Source organism: Schistocerca nitens, chromosome 5 (genome assembly GCF_023898315.1).
Source record: "Schistocerca nitens isolate TAMUIC-IGC-003100 chromosome 5, iqSchNite1.1, whole genome shotgun sequence".
NCBI lineage: Eukaryota > Metazoa > Arthropoda > Insecta > Orthoptera > Acrididae > Schistocerca > Schistocerca nitens.
In genome coordinates this window covers 309,896,760-309,922,634 of record NC_064618.1, presented here as the reverse complement: position 1 = coordinate 309,922,634, position 25,875 = coordinate 309,896,760, and the positions used below count along the sequence as shown (strand labels likewise).

General features: G+C 42.2%; 1 protein-coding gene across 4 annotated transcripts in view; it reads left to right on the top strand.

Moving 5' to 3' along the window:
- The window catches only part of LOC126260251 (uro-adherence factor A), a 138,579-nt gene that overhangs the window by 84,737 nt on the left and 27,967 nt on the right, over nucleotides 1-25,875 (top strand). For all 4 annotated transcript variants that reach the window (XM_049957572.1, XM_049957570.1, XM_049957571.1 and 1 more), the window contains exon 4: nucleotides 20,349-20,569. In XM_049957572.1, the coding sequence (XP_049813529.1) occupies nucleotides 20,349-20,569 (221 nt within the window). The remainder of the gene's footprint in view (nucleotides 1-20,348; nucleotides 20,570-25,875) is intronic.

Below are 25,875 nucleotides of genomic sequence, written 5' to 3'. Positions count from 1 at the left end.
GAATCTTTCTTGGAGGACAAGTTTGGGAAAGTGGAGAGTTTGTCCAAAATGCGGTCAGGATTGTTCTTGATTAAAACAACATCCTATGCCCAGTCACAGGCACTACTCGCCTATGACAAGCTGGGGGATGTTTCTGTTTCCATCACACCCCATAAGAGCTTAAATATGACTCAGGATATCATATTACATAGGGACCTTCTTTTGCAGTCTGACGATGAGCAGCGTGTCAATTTAGAGTGGCGAGGTATCCATTTTGTCTGGTGCATCCACCAGGTCTGAGGGATAACAGGTTGCCACCAGTGCCTTCATCTTGGTCTTCGAGGGTGGCACATTACCTGAGAAGGTCAAGGTGATGGTCTACCGCTGTGACGTAAAGCCATATATCCCTCCGCCGATGCACTGCTTTAAATGCTGGAAGTTCGGCCATATGTCTTCTCAATGTACTTCCAGTCACGTGTCGGGATTGTGGACGCCCTTCACATCCCAATACTCCCTGTACCCTGCCTCCCATCTGTGTCAACTGCTGAGAGCACCATTCACCTTGCTCGCCAGACTGCAGGATTCTCCAGAAAGAAAGAAAAATAATGGAAGTACAAGATCTTGGACTGACTGACCTACACTGAGGCTAAGAGAAAATATGAGAGGCTACATCCTGTGTGTATGACCTCAACCTACACCGCTGCTATGGCAACGGTTCTACCATCTTTTGTTCCGTCATGTACAATTGGCTCTCACAGCTGTCAGATTCCATCTGCCCCCTTGATGATGGGGGCACTTCCCTCCCTGTTGCTCCTGCACAACCTACTTCAGGAGCAACACCCCCCCAACCATCGGGGATGTCAGTCCCCACTTCTCAGCCAGAGAAGCGTAAGTCTTCTTCAGCTCTTCTTGTCATGAAGGGATCCCTTGGGTCACTCCCTTCCCAGGTTCATAACAGTGGCGAAGCTGACACCCGCCAGCGGCTGAAGCAATCACAGGTAGCTGTTCGTAGGGCTTCACGGTCCTCCTCAGTCCATGACACTGAATCAGTGAAGCCCTACCAGCTGGACAAATGCAAGGAGCAGTGAGAGAAACCTATAAAGAAAAATATCCCCAAGAACCAAGGCACTGCGATGACACCCACACCTACAAGCTCTGTGTCTGAGGATGAGGTGGAGATTCTGGCATCCACTGAGGATCTAGATCTCGCTAGGCCCTCAGACACAATGGATGTCAAATCACGCAGGTACTCATCTGGTAGCAGCAGGTGAGCCTGAGGCATAGACTGCCTCATTGAGTGTTTCATGCCTTCCCAGTCTCATGATCATGTAATCCTCCAGTGGAATTGCGGCGGTTTTTTCCACCACCTTGCTGAGCTACGCCAACTGTTAAGCTCTACACCTGCTTTCTGCATTGCTGTCCAGGAAACGTGGTTCCTGGCAACGCAGTCTCCTGCCCTCCACGGCTATAAGGTATATTACAGGAGCCGTAGTGACTGTAATAGAGTGTCGGGTGGAGTTTGCGTCTATGTCCTGAACTCAGTATGTAGTGAACCTGTGTCCCTTAAAACGCCTCTTGAAGCTGTGGCTGTCAGGATAAGAACGACGCAAGAAACAACTGTCGGCAATGTATATCTTCCTCCAGATGGTGCAGTACCCCTGAACGTATTGGCTACACTGATTGATCGACTCCCTAAACCTTTCCTACTTTTGGGAGATTTTAACGCGCATAATCCCTTGTGGGGTGGCGTCATGCTTACTGGCCAAGGTTGGGAGGTCGAAAATTTACTGTCACAACTTGACCTGTACCTCTTAAATACAGGTGCCCCCACACATTTCAGTGTGGCACATGGCACACATTCAGCCATTGATCTCTCGGTTTGCAGTCCTGGCCTTCTCCCATCTATCCACTGGAGAGCACATGACAACCTGTGTGTTAGTGACCACTTCCCCATCTTCCTGTAATTCCCCAGCATCATGCCCACAGATGCCTACCCAGATGGCCTTTGAACAAGGCAGACTGGGAAGCCTTCACCTTTGCTGTCACTGTTGAATCTTCCCCACCTGGTGCCATCGATGTTGTCATTGAGCAGGTCATACAACATTTGTTTCTTCGGTGGAAAATAATCCTTCTTTCTTTAGGGTGCCCCTGGCGAAAGACAGTCCCTAGCTGGTCTTCGGAAGTCACTGAGGCAATTAAAGGATGTTGGCAAGCTCTACAGCAACAGAAGCGGCATCCTTGCCCAGAGCACCTAATAGACTTTAAGCGGCTGCGTGCCTGCGTTCGCCAGCTTATAAAACGATGGAAACAGGATTGTTGGGAGAGGTATGTGTCGACCATTGGGTGTCATACGTCACCTTCTCAAGTCTGGACGAAGATCAGACGTCTTTTTGGGTACCAGACCCCTACAGGTGTCCCTGGCATTAACATCAGTGGTGTGTTATCTACTGACACAAATGCAATTGCCAAGAACTATGTTCGAGCCTCTGCGTCAGAGAACTACCCCAGCCTCTCGCATCCTCAAATGGTGTATGGAAAGGAAAGTTCTCTTGTTCACTACATGCCATAGTGAACCCTATAATGCCCCATAAACAGAGTGGAAGCTCCTCAGCGTCCTTGCACATTGCCCCAATGCAGGTCCTGGGCCAGGTCGGATCCACAGTCAGATGATTAAACCTCTCTCGTCTGACTACAAGTGTCATTTCCTCATCATCATCAACCGGATCTGGTGCGATGATATCGTTCCTTTGCAATGGCAGGAGAGCACCATCATTGCAGTGCTCAAACCCAGTCAAAACCCACTTGATGTGGATAGCTACCGGCCCAACAGCTTCACCAACTTTCTTTGTAAGCTGCTGGAACATATGGTGTGTCGGCGGTTGGGTTGGGTTCTGGAGTCATGTGGCCTACTGGCTCCACGTCAGGGTGGCTTCCGCCAGGGTCACTTTACCACTGATAATCTTGTGTTCCTCGAGTCTGCCATCCAAACAGCCTCTTCCAGATACCAACATCTGGTTGTCTTTTTTGACAAAGCATACAAAATGACCTGGTGACATCATATCCTTGCCACATTGTATGAGTGGGGTCTCCGAGGCCCGCTCCTGATTTTTATCCAAAACTTCCAGTTGCTCCGTACTTTCTGTGTCCAAGTTTGTGCCTCCCATAGTTCCCCCTGTATTCAGGAGAATGTCGTTCCACAGGGCTCCATATTGAGTGTCTCTCTCTATTTTTAGTGGCTATTAACGGTCTAGCAGCAGCTGTAGGGCAGTTGGTCTCACCTTCTCTGTATGCGTATGGCTTCTGCATTATGTACTGCTACTCCAGTACTGGTGTTGCTGAGCGGCCCCTACAGGGAGCTGTTCACAAGGTGCAGTCATGGGCTCTAGCCAACAGCTTCCAGTTTTCAGTCGCAGGACTGGTTTTCGACACCCAATTGACTTGGCTACCTCACCTTCGTCAGCTTAAGTGGAAGTACTGGCAGCACCTCAGTGCCCTGCACTGCCCGAGCAACACCAACCAGGGTGCAGATCGCTCTACACTGCTGCAGCTGTGCAGAGCCCTTGTTCAATCCCGCCTTGACTATGGGAGCTTTTAGAATGAGTCCGGTGACCAGTGTCCTGGTGGAGGCCGGAGTCCCTCCATTGAGGGTTAGGCATGCACAAATGCTCACCAGTTACATTGCATACATCCATAGTTCTCCTGCACATCCGAATTACAGTCTTCTTTTCCCAACCGTGGTGCTTCATCTCCCACATCGCTGGCCCAGTTCAGGGCTTATGATTGCAGTTTGCATCTGGTCCCTTCTGTCTGAACTGGAGTCCTTCCTGTTACCACCTCTCCTCGAGGTCCAGTCACGTACATCTCCATGGTGTACACTTAGGAAGCAGATTCTTCTGGACCTTTTGCATGACCCTAATGACCCTGTTAACCCTGCAGCTCTTCACTATCCCTTCCTCAACATTCTCGACATCTACTGGGGCCATGAAGTGGTTTACACCAACAGCTTGATGATGGCTGATGGTCACGTAGGCTTTGCGTATGTTCATGAAGGACATATTGAACAGCACTCCTTGCCAGATGGCTGCAGTGTTTTCACTGCAGAGCTGGTGGCCATATCTCATGCTCTTAAGCACATCCGCTCATGCTCTGGCAAGTCATTTCTCCTGTGTACTGACTCCTTGAGCAGCCTACAAGCTATTGACCAGTGCTACCCTCACCATCCTTTGGTAGTGTCCATCCAAGAGTCCATCTATGCCCTGGAATGGTCCCATCATTCAGTGGTGTTTGTGTGGACCCAGGACATGTTGGAATCCCAGGCAATGAACTTGCAGACAGGCTGGCCAAACAGGCTATGCGGAAACCACTTCTGGAGATGGGCATCTCTGAAACCGATCTGCGTTCTGTCGTATGCCGCAGGGGTTTTCAGCTTTGGGAGACGGAATGGCATAACAGTACGCACAACAAACTGTTTCTCATTAAGGAGACTACGAATGTGTGGAAGTCTTCCATGCAGTCCTCTCGCAGGGAGTCATTTGTCCTCTGCCAGCTCCGCATTGGCCATACATGGCTAATGCATGGTCACCTCCTCCATCGCTAGGATGAACCTCGGTGTTGCTGTGGCTCACAAATGATGGTTGTGCACCTCTTGCTGGACTGTCCACTTTTAGCCGCTGCGTGGCGGACTTTCCCAGCACCCTACCTTCGGTGTTGGGTGACAATGCTTCAACAGCAGCTTTAGTTTCATATTTTATTCATAAGGGTGGGTTTTATCATTTGATATAAGTTTTAGCGCAAATCCTTTGTCGCTCTGTGTCCTCCACCCTAGTGCTTTTAGGGTGGAGGTTTTAATATGTTGCAGAGTGCTAGCTTCTCCTTTTTATTCTCATTGCCAGCCAGTCATGGTAATCTGCTCTCTTGTTTTGAACTCTTCTACATGTTTCTTGCATCTCTCTATGGTTTCCTTGCCCAATTTTGTCCATTTTAGTTTTTGTTGCCCTTCTGTTATTCTTGTGGTTTTCTCCTTTCTTCCAGCTGTATTTTGTATGTCTCGATTACTTTACTCCCAGCCTTGTGGAATTATTTTAATCAGAGCAAGGGACTGATGACCTAGCAGTTTGGTCCCCCCATCCCCTCTTTTAAACCAACCAACCAACTGTGGCCGCCAGGGTCAAGAGTGGCTCAAAATACAACAACTCTTCTTCATCATGTTTAACAGGCTGGTAAGATAGTATTGGAGGAGTGGCTCAACCTCCATTTGTTGCTTTACCCGCACTGTGGAAGTTCAACACTGTGTGATCTTAAGTAATAATCAAGGTGCAGGGAGACAGGTTCTATGCCATAGATGCTGAGGGGAAAATACGGACTTCATTGTTACTGGTTCTAGGCCCCAGAGGTGGCTCCTGAGGTGGCGACTTGCTATGCTTACATTGAACTCGTAATTGGCTCCTGTGTCTCTTACACCTATAGTATCTGATCGCGACCTCAAAAAGTTACACACCCTTGTGTTGGACTATCACCCCTTCTGTCCACCCTGGTTGACATCCAAATATGTGGGCCCAAACTAAGACACCCTTCTGGAAACAGGGTGTAAAACCTGACTGCTGGGCCCAGGGAAGAGGAGGGGATTAGGTCGCAAGAACTCCAATGATGTATGGGACAGTTGTCCGTGCAAAAGCTCTGCCGGACTACACCCATTAACTGGGGTGGTGGGTTATGTGGTTAATAAGTGCAAAAGACTATCATCTACTGGCACAGTTTGCACCACCTTCCTCATTTGAGTCTTGAATGACAAGACCATATGCTCCACCATGGAGTTTGAGTTGGAGCTGGACGGAAGGGGGGAGGGAGTGGAGGTCAGTGCTGGACACTATTGTGGTGCCAGAAGGCCTGAAACTCTTAGTGAGTGTCCTTTCGTCAGTTTCCTCCTCACTGTGTGACATCAATTTTAGCCATTTTATCTGCATTAGTTTCTTTTAAAATGTGTATGGGTGCTGAGCCCCCCACCCGCCACCCCCCGCACACACACACACACACACACACACACACACACACACCTGAAACTCTGACAGTGTAAGCTAGAGACCATTATCAGATACCAGCATGCTTGGCACACCCTCTATTGCAAATATTCGTGAGCTCCTTGATAATTGATCTCACTGTTGTGCTATGTAGGGGAACTTGGACTGGGTATCCACCAATATCAACTACATTTCTACAAAAAAACGAGATCCATGAAATCCACATGTACTGTGGTGATTGAGGCCATGTCAATACCATCTGGGTTGGGGCCACTTGGTTCTACAAACAGGTATGACACAGCCTCACTGCACATTCGATATGGGTGCTTATCGCAGACCAGTATACTGGCTGTCAAGCTAATGTTTTGATGTTAGACATCCCTCAGTGAGAAGAATGCACCAAATGGAGGATGTGTTAATGAAATGAAGGCAGAAGTACAACGTGGCACTTATCATCCTTTGTTGTAAGCAACAATACTCCCTGATGCACATTGAATTGCTGTTTCATAGTGCAATAAGATCAAAAATTGTGATGGGCACCCTTAAGAAGTTGTGCAGCCCATCCTGGTTAAACTGCTGAAACAATGCTGTGCAACACTAGGTCATGGCTTGTGCTTACTGCTACTTCTTTGGTGGTATGGGAAACTTTTGCAGCGTTGTTTCTGAATTATTGCCAGTTGCAAAACAAACTGTTTCTTCACATTAAATTCCACATCGGGACCCATGGGCAACCTGGACAATGCGTAAGCATGAGCATGTTGTGTGGTGGACCAAAAATGTATTTCATAAACATAATTGCTGAGAAATGATGTCCAGTTCTGTAGTCTCTGCACCATCTTGCCAGGGAGTTTGAAAACCGATGGTTTATTATCCATAACCAATGAAATTTAGAGCAATACAAGAAAACATGAAAATTTTGAACATCATACATGATAACCCGCCCCTCTTTCTCTATCTGGGAGTAGTTATTTTGGATGGATGACAGGGTCTTAGATGTGAAAGCAATTGGTTGTTCTGATCCTTCTGGATTTCTATGGGACAGTATAGTGGCAATCCTATACTCCGATGTGTCAGTTGCCAGTGTTAAGTTTTTCTTTGGATCAAAGATAGCAAGCAAGGAGCAGTGGCTAAACAATGTTTTAGCCACAAAAAAGCCTGCTGACAAGTGTCTGATCAAACAAATTTCACACCTTTCTTACAAAGCTGATTGAGAGGGTGTGAAACCTTTGTCCCTTGTGGCACCAGTGACAGTTAAATCATACAGATAAGTTGCACATTTTGGGATATGGCAAACTCTCTGCTTGATAAAATGCTGATAAATTTCTGGGGCTGACACAACACGAAAAGGCAATTTGGTAAAATTGTAGAGGCCAAATGGCACATTAATAATGAGCAAATGCTGCAAACCAGCATCATGGGGCAACAGCAGATAGGCGTCGCTCAAATCATTCTTCAAAAAATAGTGTCCACCGGTCAGTCTTGTCAATAACTCTTTGGTGTGAGGAATTGCATAAACTTCCACCTCACTCTGGGTGTTGATTGTGGCTTTAAAATCACTTTACAACTGTATTGCCCCATTGGATTTTTTGATCACCACTAATGGTATTGCATAAGAAGGTGAAATAACCCCTAATTCCTGTGATGATCTGCCTAATTCAGCTTTAACTGCATCTTTCATACCAAAAGGCAAAGAGTGAACTTAGTGAAATTTAGGGGTCTCAGATACATTAAGCTGAATATGAGTTAGAAAATCCCTTGCTTTGCCCAATGTTGACTCAAACAACTGTTGATAGGACTGCAAAAGTGACTCAGGGTCATGAAAGGAAATGGCTTGTGACACTAAATTAATGTGATCAATGGCTTGGAAATTGAAGTCTGTAAAAGTGTTCTGTCCAAAAATATTTGATGCCGAAATAGAATCAAACACTAATAACATTACCTGGTGCTCCACATTCTTATATTTTGCCACCACAACTAGTTGACTCATGAACGGAATTAATTGGTGACTGTATGAGCCAGTGTTTTGTTAACTGCTTGTAACGGGGAGCTACCCAGCTAATGATATGTTGCTAAATTGATCGAGGCCATAGCCTCACTGTCAAGCTGAAACCCAGCCAAGTGTTCCAAAATAGATAATTGCAGCACAAGCTAATGAGCATGTGGCAGATATAAGAGCTGGGTGGAGATAGCACATTAATAGACAACTGTTCAACATTGCAAACATTACACTGGGAAGCACAGACAGCAGTGATGTGACTCCTGTGGTTGCACTTGAAACAAACTTTATTTAAATGTGGATATTTCTGCCACTTATGTTGACTGTGGCAACTGGGGCAAGCCCTGCAATCTAAGGAACTTTCCATTGCCAAGGGTGGATAGCCATTACTGTCTGCTGTACTGGACCAGGAATTGTGAAGACCTCTGCCCCTTTTGTGTGAAGGCTGATCCAACAGTGGGTAAAGCTGATTCCTAGTATCTGCCTTATTAAGTTGCTTAACAGACTGGTGGCAAGACTACTTTTTGACAACTAAGAGTACCTGGGGGCATTGGACTCTAGGGAATGAGATCGTTATCTGACAGTGTGCTGTGGGGAGAACTGCAGTTCATTCTGCTACTTGATGCTCATTGACAAAGGTTTCCTGGGCTGCTGCAGACTGCTCACATGGCCATGCTAAATGTACCACATCAACTAGAGAGGTATTAGATGACTCTTAAGGCTTTCGTTTAAAACAACTTAACTGGAGCTAATCACATAGTTATATCACAAATAATGAAACCACATATGATAAGTCACACAAACTACCATCAAACTTACAACAGCCAGAAAAACCTGGTAACCCTGCTATTCATTCCACATACAACTTGTTAAAGTGCTTTCATCATTGATTTCACTTGAGGTGCACTGCCACAACATGCAATTTAGTTGGCTCTGTACAAAACTCATCAAAATGGGGTCCAGGCATAGACAAAGCTTTCATACCAAACTGTAAAGAGTGGAACTAGTAGAAACGAAGAGTGCACTCAGTGAACGCCCAACATCGCTCTGTTGAAAGACTCCTCTTGTTGCTTGCCGTTAAACAAATTGTCATTCAATGGCGCACATCAACAACAGGAAAATTTGGGGAACACTACAAGAAAGCCAAGACACGAATCCGCAAGATGCGAACTTGGAGATCAAGTTGACAATATACCAATTAATGGTGAACACACACACGCGACCACAGGCAGATTCAAATCATCAAATGGTGAGCGTTGCTCTACCAGGAGGCAATCTCACTGGTGCAACCTTGTGGGCAGCAAAATAAATAGCAAACAACCAGCACATACTAGCAACCAAGGGTCTAGTCTGCGTGAGGCAGCTACAAATACCAATGGCGACAGTTTCACAGACCAACAGCGACAGTTTAAACCACCACGTCCTCCTTAGGAAGGGGGGGGGGGGAGGGGGGAGGGGCATGAAATACATAAGGAACGAGCGATCTTACCACAAGAAGTCAGGAACTCGATAATACAAATGGCAGAACATCCTGCCTCCAGGCACATCACCTCACCGCCCTTCTGGATGAGTCACAACCGAAACCGCGACGAGGCCTGGCTTCCCACCTCTTAACAGCTGACTGTATGATACAATCCCGCTCACGAAAAATCGCCGTCCGCGCGGACCACCTTCCACCAATTGTGCGTACACTAGGACGTCCTCTCTCTCTGAAAGCCGCCAGCGATTGCACACTAAGCACCGTGACCCCCTCTGGCAACACAGCAGAGGAAGGAGAGCACAGATCAGCACCTTTTGACACAGTTGCTCTTGTTATGCCATCACTCACAAAAGCTCAGAATACAGCAGCAGCTGCTGCTGCTGCCATAATTCCGTAAACCAGTCATCCGTGATGATGCAGCACGATTGATACATGAGTGACACAGACTTGTCATCACTTTTACACATTACCATGCTGCATTTATTTCCAAATTTCACAGCAACTCCAGGCCCTGTTCCAAATTCAGGTTTAACAACTTGTTCCAGTAGTAAGAGTTTAAAAGTATAAACTCGGAAACTGTAGAGAAAAAACCGCACACTGTCTGGACCGTGCCAAATTTTCAACAGTGAGAGTTCAAACATCAAAAGAAATAAGCCAACTGAAACCATACAGATGCCAGAAACATCAACAGTACACATAGTATATCAAGAGAGCAAACCCAGAGGGAGATACCTCTAAACAAGCAACCATCTACATGTGGTAGAAAATCAGCAATTATGGCTTCTAAACTAAAAGACACACAAGTGCACTGAGTCAGCGGCCACCTTGCCTTGTCACCTCGGACACCAGAGGCTCTTTCCAATACACAGGTGCCCTGTTGGTAGCCACTGAAACCAGTTCGCTACCTGCCAGCATCATTGGTTCCGCATCCTTCATTGTCATGGCATTACTGGCAGACATGGATTCCAAATCAAGAATTTCACCTACTGTGCTTAGCACTATGCATAGAAAATATTCATTAAATTCATATGGACTACAAGAATTAGAACAAGATCTGGGCTTTTGCCTGTTTTCATTAACCAGATCTCATGCTCCCTTGCAATGATTGTGTCTGTCTTCAATAAATTTGGCATCGCTCTCCTTCTGTGCCTCCTGTTCTTCTTTTCTGCACATCCTTTTTATCTGTAAATAATTACAGTATTATCTATGTTTAATGCCAATATCTTTAGCTGCTTTGACTTTAATAGTTATACTACATATTTTATTTAACTTATCTAGGGGTATACTACATGTTTACTTTGATTGTTTTCTGTGTGTATTTTGATTTGGCAGTTCAATATCTCTTGGATCTTAGTGGAAAATTTTCAGTAAATTTCACTTTTAAGATTTGGAACATGGTACTGAATGTATCATTTTGTGCCAATTCTTCAGACATTTGGTGCCAATCTGTAGAAGACACTGTACTTTTTAAATCATGTCTTTGTAATAATCCAATTTCTGGACCAATGTGAATGCCAGCTGGGAATTTGTTGTGTACTTACTGCAGATTGCATTTCAGACCTTCATATTGTAATGCTCAGAATAATGTGGAGATTTTCCAAGGGTTTTTTGGTGGTATCTTCTGTCACGATAAGTCATCAAGTTAGTTGATGCAACAAAGGATGTTTCCTGTTAGCTGCTCCAAAAATCACTGGAATAAAGTAGGGGCACTTGGTATTCCAAAAACTAATCGCAAGGAGATATATCACATGAGGATATACCCACAACCAACACCTGTTCGGACTCTTCGTCCAGCAGAAGTTGTAGGTATATGTCAGCCAATATATGTTGGAAAAATATTTTCCACATGTCAATTGTGCTATTAAGCTCATCTGTCCACGGTATGGGTTAAGAGTTGATTTGTGACTGAGCATTGATCATTTTAAAATCAGTGCATAGGTGTAATTTGCTTTTCAGTTCCTTTGTGATAACCAAGGGTGTTGCCCTTTGGTTGGAGGAAATGAGTTTGATTACACTTATCTCTGTCAAGTTATATAACTTCCTTAACTTGGTCACGGAGTGCTATTGGCACTGGATGTGCTCAGTGGCATTGAGGCTGCACCGAAGGCTTCAATGTGACAGGTGTTGCAATTTTTTTTGTTTTGTTTGTCAAGACTGGCAAAAAAAGTCCTTAAATTCATTGCACATTGCATCCAGGCTCTGAAAAGCCACTTGTTGAGGTACTAAATTTACCACGTCGGTGATAGTGAAACCAAAAGCATTGGATGCATCGAAACTAAAGAGATTTTCTACTGTACTGCTGTTCACTACAAGGAAGGTTAGCTGCTGTACCACATTTTTGTATTTAGTTTCTGCAGTGAATTGTCCATCGATGGTGTCCTACCACATTGACTGAAAGTGAGTTAAACAGTTTGTCAGGCACTGCTGAGTTCATCATATTAATGTCCATCTTTGTTCCCTTCATTGCCATGAGCAAGATGTGGTAGATTTACACACTGCTGAGATGTTGATATGTGCCCAGCCTTGCTACATTTATTACAGACTGACCATTGATGGGACAACCTTCCTGTGAACACTTTTTGAAACATGCAGGCCAGAGAGGAAGCGGGTGCCATGTGGGCTGTTTTCCTGTAGCACTGGTTGCCACATTAGGGATTGTTTGTGATACTGCCTTACTGTTGCAATGTCAGCCACACCAGAGGCATGACAATAACCACCTGCTATGTGATGTGTTAACTGCAGCAATACCTGTCCAATTTTCAAGCACTGCTTCCTTGCTGCTCATGATACCTTGAAAGCTTGTGCCCAAGATAAGACATGTTCTAGTGATGTATATCAAATTGTAGGGCCTGTTGTTGTACCTCTTTGTTGGGAGCCGATTGGATAATTACATCTCTCACCATTGCATTTGCATATGCTTCACCATGCTTAGTTCTGATAACTCTTCATTACCTGCAAAGTCCTTGCAGTTCTGCAACCTTGGCTCTGTAGGATTGATTTGGGCATTTTTTTGAACTAGTAGAACTCAACATGAGATATGGTGGTATGCAAACTATAGTTTCAATGGTTTAGTCGAGGTGGCCATGCTACTTTTGTGGCTTAATCCATTTCAAAACTAAAGCTTTAATTGTATCATTGTTAGTTGCCTGAATCACTGATATGCTGCCTCAGACACTTCTCATAGAATTCACATTCCTCAGTTGCCTCATTGTAGGATGGGAACAGAGGTGGAAGTAGCACCAGTGGGGCCTGTGGCCTGTTTACATGCCCCAACAATGCCTTTTGTAGCATAGAGTTGTTTTCTTCTTGAATGTGCTCAAGGTGAGGCTTGTTGTCCATTTGGCACTGCAGAATTGTTTGCAGCACTGCTTCTTTGGAAGTGACGTGTCTTCCATGATCATAGCACCAATGGCACTGTTTGTATAACTGGGGTAAACACTCTTCGTGTTACTTGTTTGCAGAACGTATGTTCACTGTCTGCGGCACTGTTTGTAGAACAGAAGTTCGTGTTACACACAGTGAGGTCAACCAAATAGTTGCAAATTGTTTAGTGATTGCTACACAATAATGAGATGGCATGCAACAGTTAACACTTTTTTTTATTGACAAAGTGCAAGACTTACACAGGTGATTGATATACACAAAGTCCAAGTAGTAGTGATCCAAGAACAAGTCCAATGGCAAGTCTAGGTAAACCTTTGAGCGTAAGTACCGTGATGAGTCATATCAGGGTTGACAATCAAGAGTGATTTGTGGAAGCAGGAGCGGTGGCACATACAGTCACCCGAGGTTCTAAGGGTTGAAACAGCATGCGCAGCAAGTGTCATAAGCTTGCAACAGCAGCAACTTTGCTGCACTAAGCAGTGTATTGCTTGGTCAGCAGGTAGTGAGTCCCTGTAGCCAGCACATGGTGCCAGTGCATCAGGGAAGAAGAGCCTTGTGTGGAGCAGCTGTCGACCTCTGAGGAGCTGGGGGTTTAATATCTCCTGTGGAACAAATGTGGTGATAATGTGGGATCATTACCACATTGTCCTAAGGCACTGCACATTTGCACTGGCTGTAACTAAGCTTGTGTTGTTTCAGTGGTGACATTTCCTTTCCTACTGAAATATGCTTGGTCCTGGGGGAACTGAGTATCCCCCAAAATAACAAAAATCTTATCAAATATTCTTAAGCCATACATTATTGTCCATTATTTTATTTTTAAGTCAAAATCAACACCAATTTTGAAGCTATTATTTAATCCCTTCATTTCCATTTTTTCAACTGTAGAACTGTTGTGGCTTGGGAAAGTGTTTTGTAAGAAGTTAGTTACAGTTTTAGTTTTGAGGACACCTCTTTGGTTGTGGGCAGTTCAGTTTTTTGTTTCACTACCATCGAATTTTTCTGCCTCCCTAGTTGTTGTTCACTTCCTGCCAATCTGTACTTATGCCTTTTGTAGAGTTTATGTCCACAGCATGTTTACATCTGTATTTTGTTCGTTTTCAATGCTAAATTTTGTTTCACTAACACCCTTGTTGCTTACACTTGAGGTGCACAGTGATGCAGCAATATTTGGATCTTCCTCAACATTATTTCTTGTTGAAAAATTATCACCTGATGGTTTCACAGGTCTTTAACCACTGTTTTGATTGGTGATACTGGCAGGTGCTACTTCTCTTAAGTGCTTCAGTCTTGCATTTGAATTTTTGCCTCAGATTAGTGATGTTTACCCGTTCAATTTTGGTCACAATATGTTACATTTCTGGCTGAGTAAAATAGTTATGTGAAAGGAACGAGCTTATAATATATTACTGAAGCCAAACGTCAAGGAAGAGATGGTAATCTTAATGTAGTTTACTAAATAAATATTTTTAAAATGAAAATTTTTAATGCCTGGACTGCAATTTTCCTATTACATTACTATAAATAATTTCAGTCGCTGTCTATAAGGGGTGTTCAAAAAGAAATGAGCCAGAGGCATAATTACAGAAACCAGTAACTGTATGTTAGAAGTATTGACCCCGGCTCTTGAGACACTTGTCCCACTGTGACACAAGGCGGTGAATGGCTGTCTCATAAAGTTCCCGGGGCTGCAACGTTAATCAGTTCTGCACGTACAGCTGGACGTCATCGTTCGAGGTGAATCATTTGCCCTTCAGAACCTTTTTAAGGGGACCAAGATGGCCCCCTTTTGATTCATTTCCAGCAGCATGGGACAACAGTAAATGTCCAGTGTTACTTGCATACCTTGACCGCTCTTCACCAAGCACTCAAATCAGAATGATCAGACAGTCTCACCCATGGGGTCATTCTGCTCCATGACAATGCAAAGCCTCATATGGCCAACACAGTCACGACACTCCTGAAAAAATTCAAATGGCAGGTTCTCGGCCACCCTCCATACAGTCCGGACTTCTCTCCCTGTAATTACACCATTTGTGGTCCCCTTAATAAATATGAGTTGGAACGGCTAACAAGGCTTTGCAGTGCGTATTCACCACTTTGTTACATTTTGAACACACTGAAGATGGCTGTAGATAGCTACTAAAACTAGTTATAATACCTTAATTGTAATAGGAAAATTGAGGTCTAGGCATTAAAAGTTATTTACTTTAAATTTTTTTAGTTCATAAAATACTTTTTAATATATTACTTGAAATGTTAACAACCCTATCAAAATTTTTACTTTTAGTTCTGTGTTGGATTGGTGTGACATGTTCTTCAAATTTGAGAGTGAAACTGAAATTATGTATTATCATTCAAGTGACTGTCAAACTATAATATGCAAATTTGTACTTAATGAGGAAGTATTAAAAAATAAATACGTAATGGAACATCTGTCGGCAGCCTCCTCGGGCAATCATCACCCGAACGCACCAAGTTGCATATTGCACATGCAAATGTCCAATCTCTGCCAGCTCACTTCGACGAGTTCAAATATATATTTCAAACTAATGAATATAATAGAGGGAAACATTCCACGTGGGAAAAATATATCTAAAAACACAGATGATGTGACTTACCGAACGAAAGTGCTGGCAGGTCGATAGACACACAAACAAACCTAAACATACACACGAAATTCAAGCTTTCGCAACAAACTGTTGCCTCATCAGGAAAGAAGGAAGGAGAGGGAAAGACGAAAGGATGTGGGTTTTAAGGGAGAGGGTAAGGAGTCATTCCAATCCCGGGAGCGGAAAGACTTACCTTAGGGGGAAAAAAGGACAGGTATACACTCGCGCACACACACACATATCCATCCGCACATACACAGACACAAGCAGACATTTCGTCTTTCCCTCTCCTTCCCTCTTTCCTGATGAGGCAACAGTTTGTTGCGAAAGCTTGAATTTCGTGTGTATGTTTGTGTTTGTTTGTGTGTCTATCGACCTGCCAGCACTTTCGTTCGGTAAGTCACATCATCTGTGTTTTTAGATATATTTCAAACTAATGATATACACGTAATACTTTTGTCAGAGACTTGGCTCAAACCAAGTATTCCTACAACTTCCATAAACCTAGATGGCTATATCTTTCTGAGGCACGACAGATGCAACAGACGAGGGGGTGGAGTAGGGGCGTACATACACTCTTATTTGTCACCTACTGTACTACATACATCCGACAACAATGTAGATAAACAAGGGGAATATATGTTCATAGAGATCAAATCCCATAACAGAAAGTGCTTAATGTGTGTCCTTTACAAACCTCCTAAAGTAGGTGGGTTTGCCTGCTTCGAAACTGCCCTTCTAGTCTCAAATCGTCATATGAACCTGTAATTATAGCAGGTGACACTAACATTAATTTTCTCCGCAATAGTCCTTCCACTGGGAAATTTAAGAGGATGCTTTCTTCCTAAAATATGACGCTACTTCAGCTGGCACCTACTCATCACACGACTACCAGTCACACTTTCATAGATATATTTGCAATGAAATCTCCAAACAGAATAATCTACACCCCTCAAATATCTGCACCTGGCATGTCTGCCCACAACATCATTTTCATGACGTATTCCCTAGAATGTCCTAGAAAGAAACAAAAACTGTCTACATACCGAGACTTCAAGTGCATAAATTTGCCTGAACTCGAAACTGAGGCACAAGAAATAGCTTGGGGGATGACCTCTACTCCCCTCATGGGCCTAAATGACAAATTACTCAACTATATGACAAATATACTCCAATAAAGACCAGAAAATTAAAAAGGAAACCTGCACCTTGGCTGACTGATGAACTAAAACAGCTCATGAATCTCAGAGACTCTGCACATTGAGCATACAAGATACACCCTACACCTGAAAATCATACTGTATACAAGAAGAAACGAAACATAGTCAGTCAAGCGGTGAGAAATGCTAAGCTCAGGCATGCCCATACATTAGCTGACAATAGATGTAGACCAGCTATCCTGTGGAAAAATCTCCGTAGTCTCGGTTTAGGCAAAATAAAAGTTGCAGAAAATACCATGGTCCCAGCTGAAGAACTAAATTGATTCTTCACATTACCTACAACCACAACTGAACTGCCAAAAAAAAATCATTGATTACTTCATGGGGATGAATGGCTGTAGCAGAGAAAAATTCTATCTACAGCACATCACTTGCAATACTGCCAAGAAAGCCATAATGCGGATTATATCAGCATCTACTAGACATGATGGCATCACTATCCAGATGGTAAAACTTATTATTGATCAACTACTGCCCTCTATAACAGACATTTTCAACGATTCATTAATTGCAAATGTTTTCCCTGAGGCCTGGAAACTGGGACAAATTAAGCCACTGCCTAAAAAGGACATCGCCACAGCACCCTCTGACTACCGCCCCATCTGCCTTCTTCCTGCACTATCAAAGGGCTTGGAATATATAGTCCGTGATCAGCTCACCATCTACCTAACTACTAACAACCTACTAGACGAATACCAATCAGGTTTCCGTAAACATCGAAGCACAACATCCGCACTGATAAAGGTGACAGATGACCTGAAACTTGCCATGGACAGAAAAGAAGCGACTATCATTTGCTTTTTAGATTTCAGCAAAGCACTTGATACTGTCGACTTCGACATCTTACTAGCCAAACTTAGTGGTCTAAATTTCTCACCAAGTGCAGTGCATGGTTTCGGTCATACATGACGTCTCGTCAGCAACGCGTCTTGTCCGGGAATATAAAATAACAATGGCGGCAGGTAGTGTCAGGAGTTCCCCAAGGCTCAGTATTAGGTCCTATACTCTTCTCTCTGTATGTCAATGATGTGTCATCGGTTCTGACCTATTGCATATATCATATGTATCTTGATGACCTTCAGTTGTATCTAAGTGCAAAACCAAGCAATCTTAAGAAAGCTATTGAAAATTTCAATACTGACCTCGACAGAGGACATAGGACTAAAACTAAACCCATCTAAAACCCAAGCGGTACTTGTTGATCACTCTAAGCTCATTAGCCCAAAACATCGGGAATCCGTACCATCTCTTATCCTATATGGAACAAATATTAGCTTCTCTCCCTCAGCAAAGAGTTTGGGATTAATAATAGATGAAAATCTAAATTGGACAGAGCACGTAACTGCAGTGTGCAAAAAAGCATCAGCATCCCTTCATGTCCTACAAAAATATAAAAAACTCTTCCCTTTCAATCTGCAAAAGAAATTAGTACAAATGCTTATACTCCCAACCATTGACTACAGCAATATTAAGATACAAGGCCTCTCTCAGGAAATTTCGCGACGTCTGGAACTGGTCATGAATGCCTGCGTCCGATATATCTGTGACGTTCGACTTTTTGATCACATTTCACCAGCATATGCAAAATTGTCCTGGCTGTGTACAGAAAAATGCAGAGATTTCCATACACTCTGTCTCATCTACTGCCTTATAAATGTACACTGTCCCTCACATCTCTCCTCGTCCTTAACACTTATGTCGGAACATGACAGAAACACACATTCCCATCACAATAAAATCCTCTCTGTTCCACTGCATCGCTCAGTCACCTTCTCCAAGTCCTTTACAGTAGTGGGAACCCGACTCTGGAATAACCTCCCTCATTATGTTAGAGAACTTAAAAACATGTTCAGCTTCAAAAAACAGTTAATGACATATCTACTTAAGCAACAGTAATGCCTTCACCTCATTACTTCCCTCTTCCCCCCTCCTTAAATCTCCCTTCTCAAAACTCGCTATACTAGTAAACATCTACTTTACACACCAAGAAATTAATGTACATCTACACAAATCTTCATTACTATTGCCAATTTTTCTCATGTTTATCATTATTATTTGATTTTTTTACTGTTGTTATTATTGCTTTTATCATAATTTGTATGTATAGCACCTGTTGTAAAAATACTGCCAGCATTTACTTTATTAGGTCTTAGTCATTACACTTTATTCATATTGTCACTAAAGTAATCTAATTTTCTTATTTAAACTATTGTCATGATGTAACTCTGATGTGTGAAATGCTGCATGTGCGGAACACTGGTCCGATGTAAGAGAAGGCCTGATGGCCCTAATCTGATCAGGTTAAATAAATAAATAAATAATTAAGGGGTCAAGGAATAAACTCCATGGTACTAGAGGGAACTTAGAGGGTAAAAACTGTAGTGAAGGTCAGAGAGTGGGATACTTCCAGCAACTCTGAAATACTACTCTGAAATAAAGAGGTCGGCACAGGAGAGGAATTCATGGCAGGCTGCATCAAATTGGTCAGTAGAATGCTGGAAAAAAAAGTCACGCAGTTTGGTTTTGTTGTAACGTCAAGTTTAACAAATATATTTCAGAACGACACAACACATATAAGTCACAGAGTAAGTTGACAAGCAAGACATGTGTACACGTTAGCATTCGAATGAGCACTGAGCCCCAGTCTAGCGGCCGCTGCTCGGCTGGCCGCTTAGGTGGCGCAGCTGCTGCATGGCTGGCAGACAGCGCCGCACGTAGAGGACGCGCATAATTGCGCGATGGCGCTTTGAATAATCGGCGAGTCACAACAGGTTTGTAGTAATGTACATCTTATTTTTGTACTAAGAAATTATGAACAATTTTACTTCCTTCCTTCTTATTATACTCCATGTTCCACCTTCTGGTTATGAATTTCCATATACTCACAGCATACACACTGTAGATTAATCTCTGGAACAATGAAGAAATAATTGTCTCACTGTGTCATATATATGGAACTCACATCTTGCAGCTTTTCTCCTGGAGGGCTAAGGAAGTGGTTATTGTGCCTATTTGGAACAACAGAAAGGTGTAGCATTGTTTCACAGTGCTGTTGGTCACTAACTGCCACAATCTTCTTACAGTGGTCGGAGAATGGAATTGTTACTGTAGAGTTATGGGCAACTTGTTAAATGATCAGTTGTCTAAATTTTGTGAGACATGTGCATGGAATAGAACTCAGCATCAAAGCAAATTTTATTCCATTTTCAGGAATGGACGTTACCTTGTGTAGTCCAGTAAATTCAGTTGCTGTAATTTCAGTTCTTAAATATATTTGATGTTCAAGGGCACTCACATCTAAAATAATCTGGCCTTCAAACATAAGCTGGGGATAAATTTTTTAGGCTTCAACATAATTTTATTTTAAACGTGATTATTGTACACAGTTCCTGCTTTGAAATGAGTAGTTAGTTATCATGTCTTCATTGGTATTTACTTATGCAAATTTGTAAGGATACTTCTAGTTATCATGCAGCAAATGAGTTTGCACTTCTTTTTTAAGAGTCTCATGATTTAATTTGACTTGTTCTGTTCAGTTCTTCACATACAGATACTCCATTTCTTTGCAGTTACTAACTAATCATGTACAGATGTTATTTTATAGTGTCTAAAAACAATAGCTCATAATGAAAGTTAGGAGTGTGTATTATTTTGTTGCAGGTACTGTGACCACTTCATAACACCTGAGATTAACAGCTCTGTCACCACTTTGCTTCAAGATGTAGTTAAATTTCATGATCGCCAATTTGAAAGGGATCCTGTAAAGGCTAATGCTAGACGCAGGCATGTCTCCGGTCTCCGTGAGGTTCTCAAGTACCTGAATCTTAAAAGGTTGAAGCTGATCATAATAGCACCAGATATGGAACTCATTGAAGGCAAAGGTGAGATGCTGGCAACAGCTAAGCAAATAGCAATTGAGAGGTTTGTTTATTTAGTAGATTACCCAGCATCATCTATATCCCCCGGGTCTCCTGTCAGTGCCCATTTACAAAATGTTTGTGTTTGTATGAGTATGAATAGAGGATGGAATAATTTTTCAGTACGTAAAGATACAGGAAAACGATTTCTTGTATGTTTAGTTCCTTTTAGATCATTCTTCAAGGTCCTGTTTCTTTCTAAACATTGTCCTAAGTTTCTACTGAGTTTTATTCATTTTGTTTAACTGAACTGGTACTTGAACATCATAAGGACTGTCATCATTCAGTCTAGTGACCTCAAACACATTGACACTAATATCGTTCAATTTTTTCTACTTTTATGTTTCGTCCCTGTCCCCCCACTCACACCTAACTCTGGGATGCTAGGGGTGTCTAATCCTTACAGTATTTTGTCCAGACAATAAATCCTGTGTGTGCAAAGTTTTATTGTAAAAAGCCAGTTATGGTTAAGATCTTTTGTCCATTCTAACCAAGCACCATTTATGAAGTTCTGTGTTTACTGACAATATTACTTTGAGCAAAACACAGGAGTATATATTTTGTTAAAAAAGTCATAAAGGTACTATTAATAGCAGTAACTATGAAAGTGAATTGCCATAAGGAAAGCATTGTTGTTGTAGTCAGAGGTAACGCTTTTTTGATACAGTACTTACACCATATAAAAATAGTGATGTGCTAACAATAGGATAAGACTTCGACAGCTAGAGCATAGACAGTTTGGTAGGAGCAATGCAGCATGAGGAGTAGGAGCAGGAGTAAGAGGAGATTCCCTTTCAAAGGAACCATCTAGTCATTTGCATGAAGCAGTTTAAGGAAATTTCAAAAAATCTAAAACTGGGTTTAAACTGTCATCATCCTGAATGCAAGTCCAAGTCCATTGTACTAACCACTATGCCACCTCACTCAGTGAAATTCTGCAGAAGATGAAGAATGTGGACACTGACAGTAGGTGTAGGACTTTTTATTAGGGAGGACACAGTATGTTATCTTGGATGGAGAGTCATCGTCAGATGAAGAAGTAACTTTACGTGTGTCTGAGGGGAGTGTGTTGGTACCCTTGCTGGTCATGTTGTATATTAATAACCTTGCAGACAATATTAATAGTAAAAACAGGCTTTTTGCAGATAATGTATTTATCTATAATGAAGTACTATCTGAGAGAAGCTGCATACATATTCAGTCAGATCTTAATAAGATTTCAATATGGTGCAGAGATTGGCAACCTGCTCTAAATGTTCAGAAATGTAAAATTGTGTAAAATATAGTATCCGAAGACTATAATATCAGTGAGTCACTATTGAAATCGGTCAGCTCATACAAATACCTGAGTGTAACACTTTGTAGGGATGTGAAATGCTGTGATCACACAGATTCAGTTATGGGTAAAGCATGTGGTAGACTGATTTATTGGTAGAATACTCAGAAAGCGCAATCAGTCTACTAAAGAGATTCCTTACAAATCACTCATGCAACCCATCCTAGAATATTCCTCAAATATGTAGGACCCGTACCAGATAGAACTAATAGGGGATATTGATTGTATACAGAGAAGGGTAGCATGAATGGTCAAAGGTTAGTTTAATCGAGGGGAGAGTCTCACAGAGATATTGAAGGAACTGAAATGGTAGACTCTTGAAGACAGATGTAAACTATCCTGAGAAAGTCTATTAAAAAAGTTTCAAGAACAGGCTTTAAATGATTGCTATGGGGATATACTACAACACCCTACATATCACTCACACAGGAATCGTGAGGATAAGATTAGAATAAGTACTGCATGCCCAGAAGCCTCCAAACAATCATTCTTCCAGCACTCCATACGTGAATAGAACAGGAGGAAACCCCAATAACTGGTACAATGGACGTATGCTCTGCCATGCACCTCACAGTGGTTTGTACAGTATAGATGTATAAAGGAAGAGAGAGCTAAAAAGAAACTGGCAAAGAAATTATTTGGCACTGTATGCAATGCAATGAATTGCATGTATTGATGATGTTGATGAAGGTGTAGAAGTATGTATTAGCATTTTTCATTCAGAATTTTTTGCAAGACTCCAACCAAAATTCTTACATTAAAAATTGATCTTCATGTTTCTTCAATATTTGACACATCAACAGCAAATGTTTTTTGTTATACTGCAACAAATTTCCCCATACCTCCTGTCAGTTACAATTTTGAATAATATGTACTTCATCTTGTTTATCATCTGACAATAATGTCTTGCAAAGGCCTCTCATTTGCTAACATAAATTCTAACGTAATAAATGTAAATAAGAAGGTAATTGTGATGTTCTTTCTCCCACCAGTTTGTTGTTACTTCCTTTGTGTTGTTGTTGTGGTCTTCAGTCCTGAGACTGGTTTGATGCAGCTCTCCATGCTACTCTAACCTGTGCAAGCTTCTTCATCTCCCAGTACCTACTGCAACCTACATCCTTCTGAATCTGCTTAGTGTATTCATCTCTTGGTCTCCCTCTACGATTTTTACCCTCCACGCTGCCCTCCAATGCAAAATTTGTGATCCCTTGATGCCTCAAAACATGTCCTACTAACCGATCCCTTCTAGTCAAGTTGTGCCACAAACTTCTCTTCTCCCCAATCCTATTCAATACCTCCTCATTAGTTACGTGATCTACCCACCTTATCTTCAGCATTCTTCTGTAGCACCACATTTCGAAAGCTTCTATTCTCTTCTTGTCCAAACTAGTTATCGTCCATGTTTCATTTCCATACATGGCTACACTCCATACAAATACTTTCAGAAACGACTTCCTGACACTTAAATCTATACTCGATGTTAACAAATTTCTCTTCTTCAGAAATGATTTCCTTGCCATTGCCAGTCTACATTTTATATCCTCTCTACTTCAACCATCATCAGTTATTTTGCTCCCGAAATAGCAAAACTCCTTTACTACTTTAAGTGTCTCATTTCCTAATCTAATTCCCTCAGCATCACCCGATTTAATTTGACTACATTCCATTACCCTCGTTTTGCTTTTGTTGATGTTCATCTTATATCCTGCTTACAAGACACTGTCCATTCCGTTCAACTGCTCTTCCAAGTCCTTTGCTGTCTCTGACAGAATTACAATGTCATCGGCGAACCTCAAAGTTTTTACTTCTTCTCCATGAATTTTAATACCTACTCCAAATTTTTCTTTTGTTTCCTTTACTGCTTGCTCAATATACAGATTGAATAAAATCGGGGACAGGCTACAACCCTGTCTCACTCCTTTCCCAACCACTGCTTCCCTTTCATGCCCCTCGACTCTTATAACTGCCATCTGGTTTCTGTACAAATTGTAAATAGCCTTTCGCTCCCTGTATTTTACCCCTGCCACCTTCAGAATTTGAAAGAGAGTATTCCAGTCAACATTGTCAAAAGCTTTCTCTAAGTCTACAAATGCTAGAAACGTAGGTTTGCCTTTTCTTAATCTTTCTTCTAAGATAAGTCGTAAGGTTAGTATTGCCTCACGTGTTCCAACATTTCTACGGAATCCAAACTGATCTTCCCCGAGGTCCACTTCTACCAGTTTTTCCATTCGTCTGTAAAGAATTCGCGTTAGTATTTTGCAGCTGTGACTTATTAAACTGATAGTTCGGTAATTTTCACATCTGTCAACACCTGCTTTCTTTGGGATTGGAATTATTATATTCTTCTTGAAGTCTGAGGGTATTTCGCCTGTCTCATACATCTTGCTCACCAGATGGTAGAGTTTTGTCATGACTGGCTCTCCCAAGGCCATCAGTAGCTCTAATGGAATGTTGTCTACTCCCGGGGCCTTGTTTCGACTCAGGTCTTTCAGTGCTCTGTCAAACTCTTCACGCAGTATCTTATCTTCCATTTCGTCTTCATCTACATCCTCTTCCATTTCCATAATATTGTCCTCAAGTACATCGCCCCTGTATAAACCCTCTATATACTCCTTCCACCTTTCTGCCTTCCCTTCTTTGCTTAGAACTGGGTTGCCATCTGAGCTCTTGATATTCATACAAGTGGTTCTCTTCTCTCCAAAGGTCTCTTTAATTTTCCTGTAGGCAGTATCTATCTTACCCCTAGTGAGACAAGCCTCTACATCCTTACCTTTGTCCTCTAGCCTTCACTGCTTAGCCATTTTGCACTTCCTGTCAATCTCATTTTTGAGACGTTTGTATTCCTTTTTGCCTGCTTCATTTACTGCATTTTTATATTTTCTCCTTTCATCAATTAAATTCAATATTTCTTCTGTTACCCAAGGATTTCTATTAGCCCTCGTTTTTTTACCTACTTGATCGTCTGCTGCCTTCACTACTTCATCCCTCAGAGCTACCCATTCTTCTTCTACTGTATTTCTTTCCCCCATTCCTGTCAATTCTTCCCTTATGCTCTCTCTGAAACTCTCTACAACCTCTGGTTCTTTCAGTTTATCCAGGTCCCATCTCCTTAAATTCCCACCTTTTTGGAGTTTCTTCAGTTTCAATCTGCAGTTCATAACCAACCAGTGGTCAGAGTCCACATCTGCCCCTGGAAATGTCTTACAATTTAAAACCTGGTTCATAAATCTCTGTCTTACCATTATATAATCTATCTGATACCTTTTAGTATCTCCAGGATTCTTCCAGGTATACAACCTTCTTTTATGATTCTTGAACCAAGTGTTAGCTATGATTAAGTCATGCTCTGTGCAAAATTCTACAAGGCGGCTTCCTCTTTCATTTCTTCCCCTAATCCATATTCTCCTACTATGTTTCCTTCTCTCCCTATTCCTACTGACAAATTCCGGTCACCCATGACTATTAAATTTTCGTCTCCCTTCACTACCTGAATAATTTCTTTTATCTCGGCATACATTTCATCTATTTCTTCATCATCTGCAGAGCTAGTTGGCATATAAACTTGTACTACTGTAGTAGGTATGGGCTTTGTGTCTATCTTGGCCACAATAATGCGTTCACTATGCTGTTTGTAGTAGCTTACCTGCACTCCTATTTTTTTTATCCATTATTAAACCTACTCCTGCATTACCCCTATTTGTTTTTGTATTTATAACCCTGTATTCACCTGACCAAAAGTGTTGTTCCTCCTGCCACCGAACTTCACTAATTCCCACTATATCTAACTTTAACCTATCCATTTCCCTTTTTAAATTTTCTAACCTACCTGCCCGATTAAGGGATCTGACATTCCACGCTCCGATCCGTAGAATGCCAGTTTTCTTTCTCCTGATAACGACGTCCTCTTGAGTAGTCCCCGCCCGGAGATCCGAAT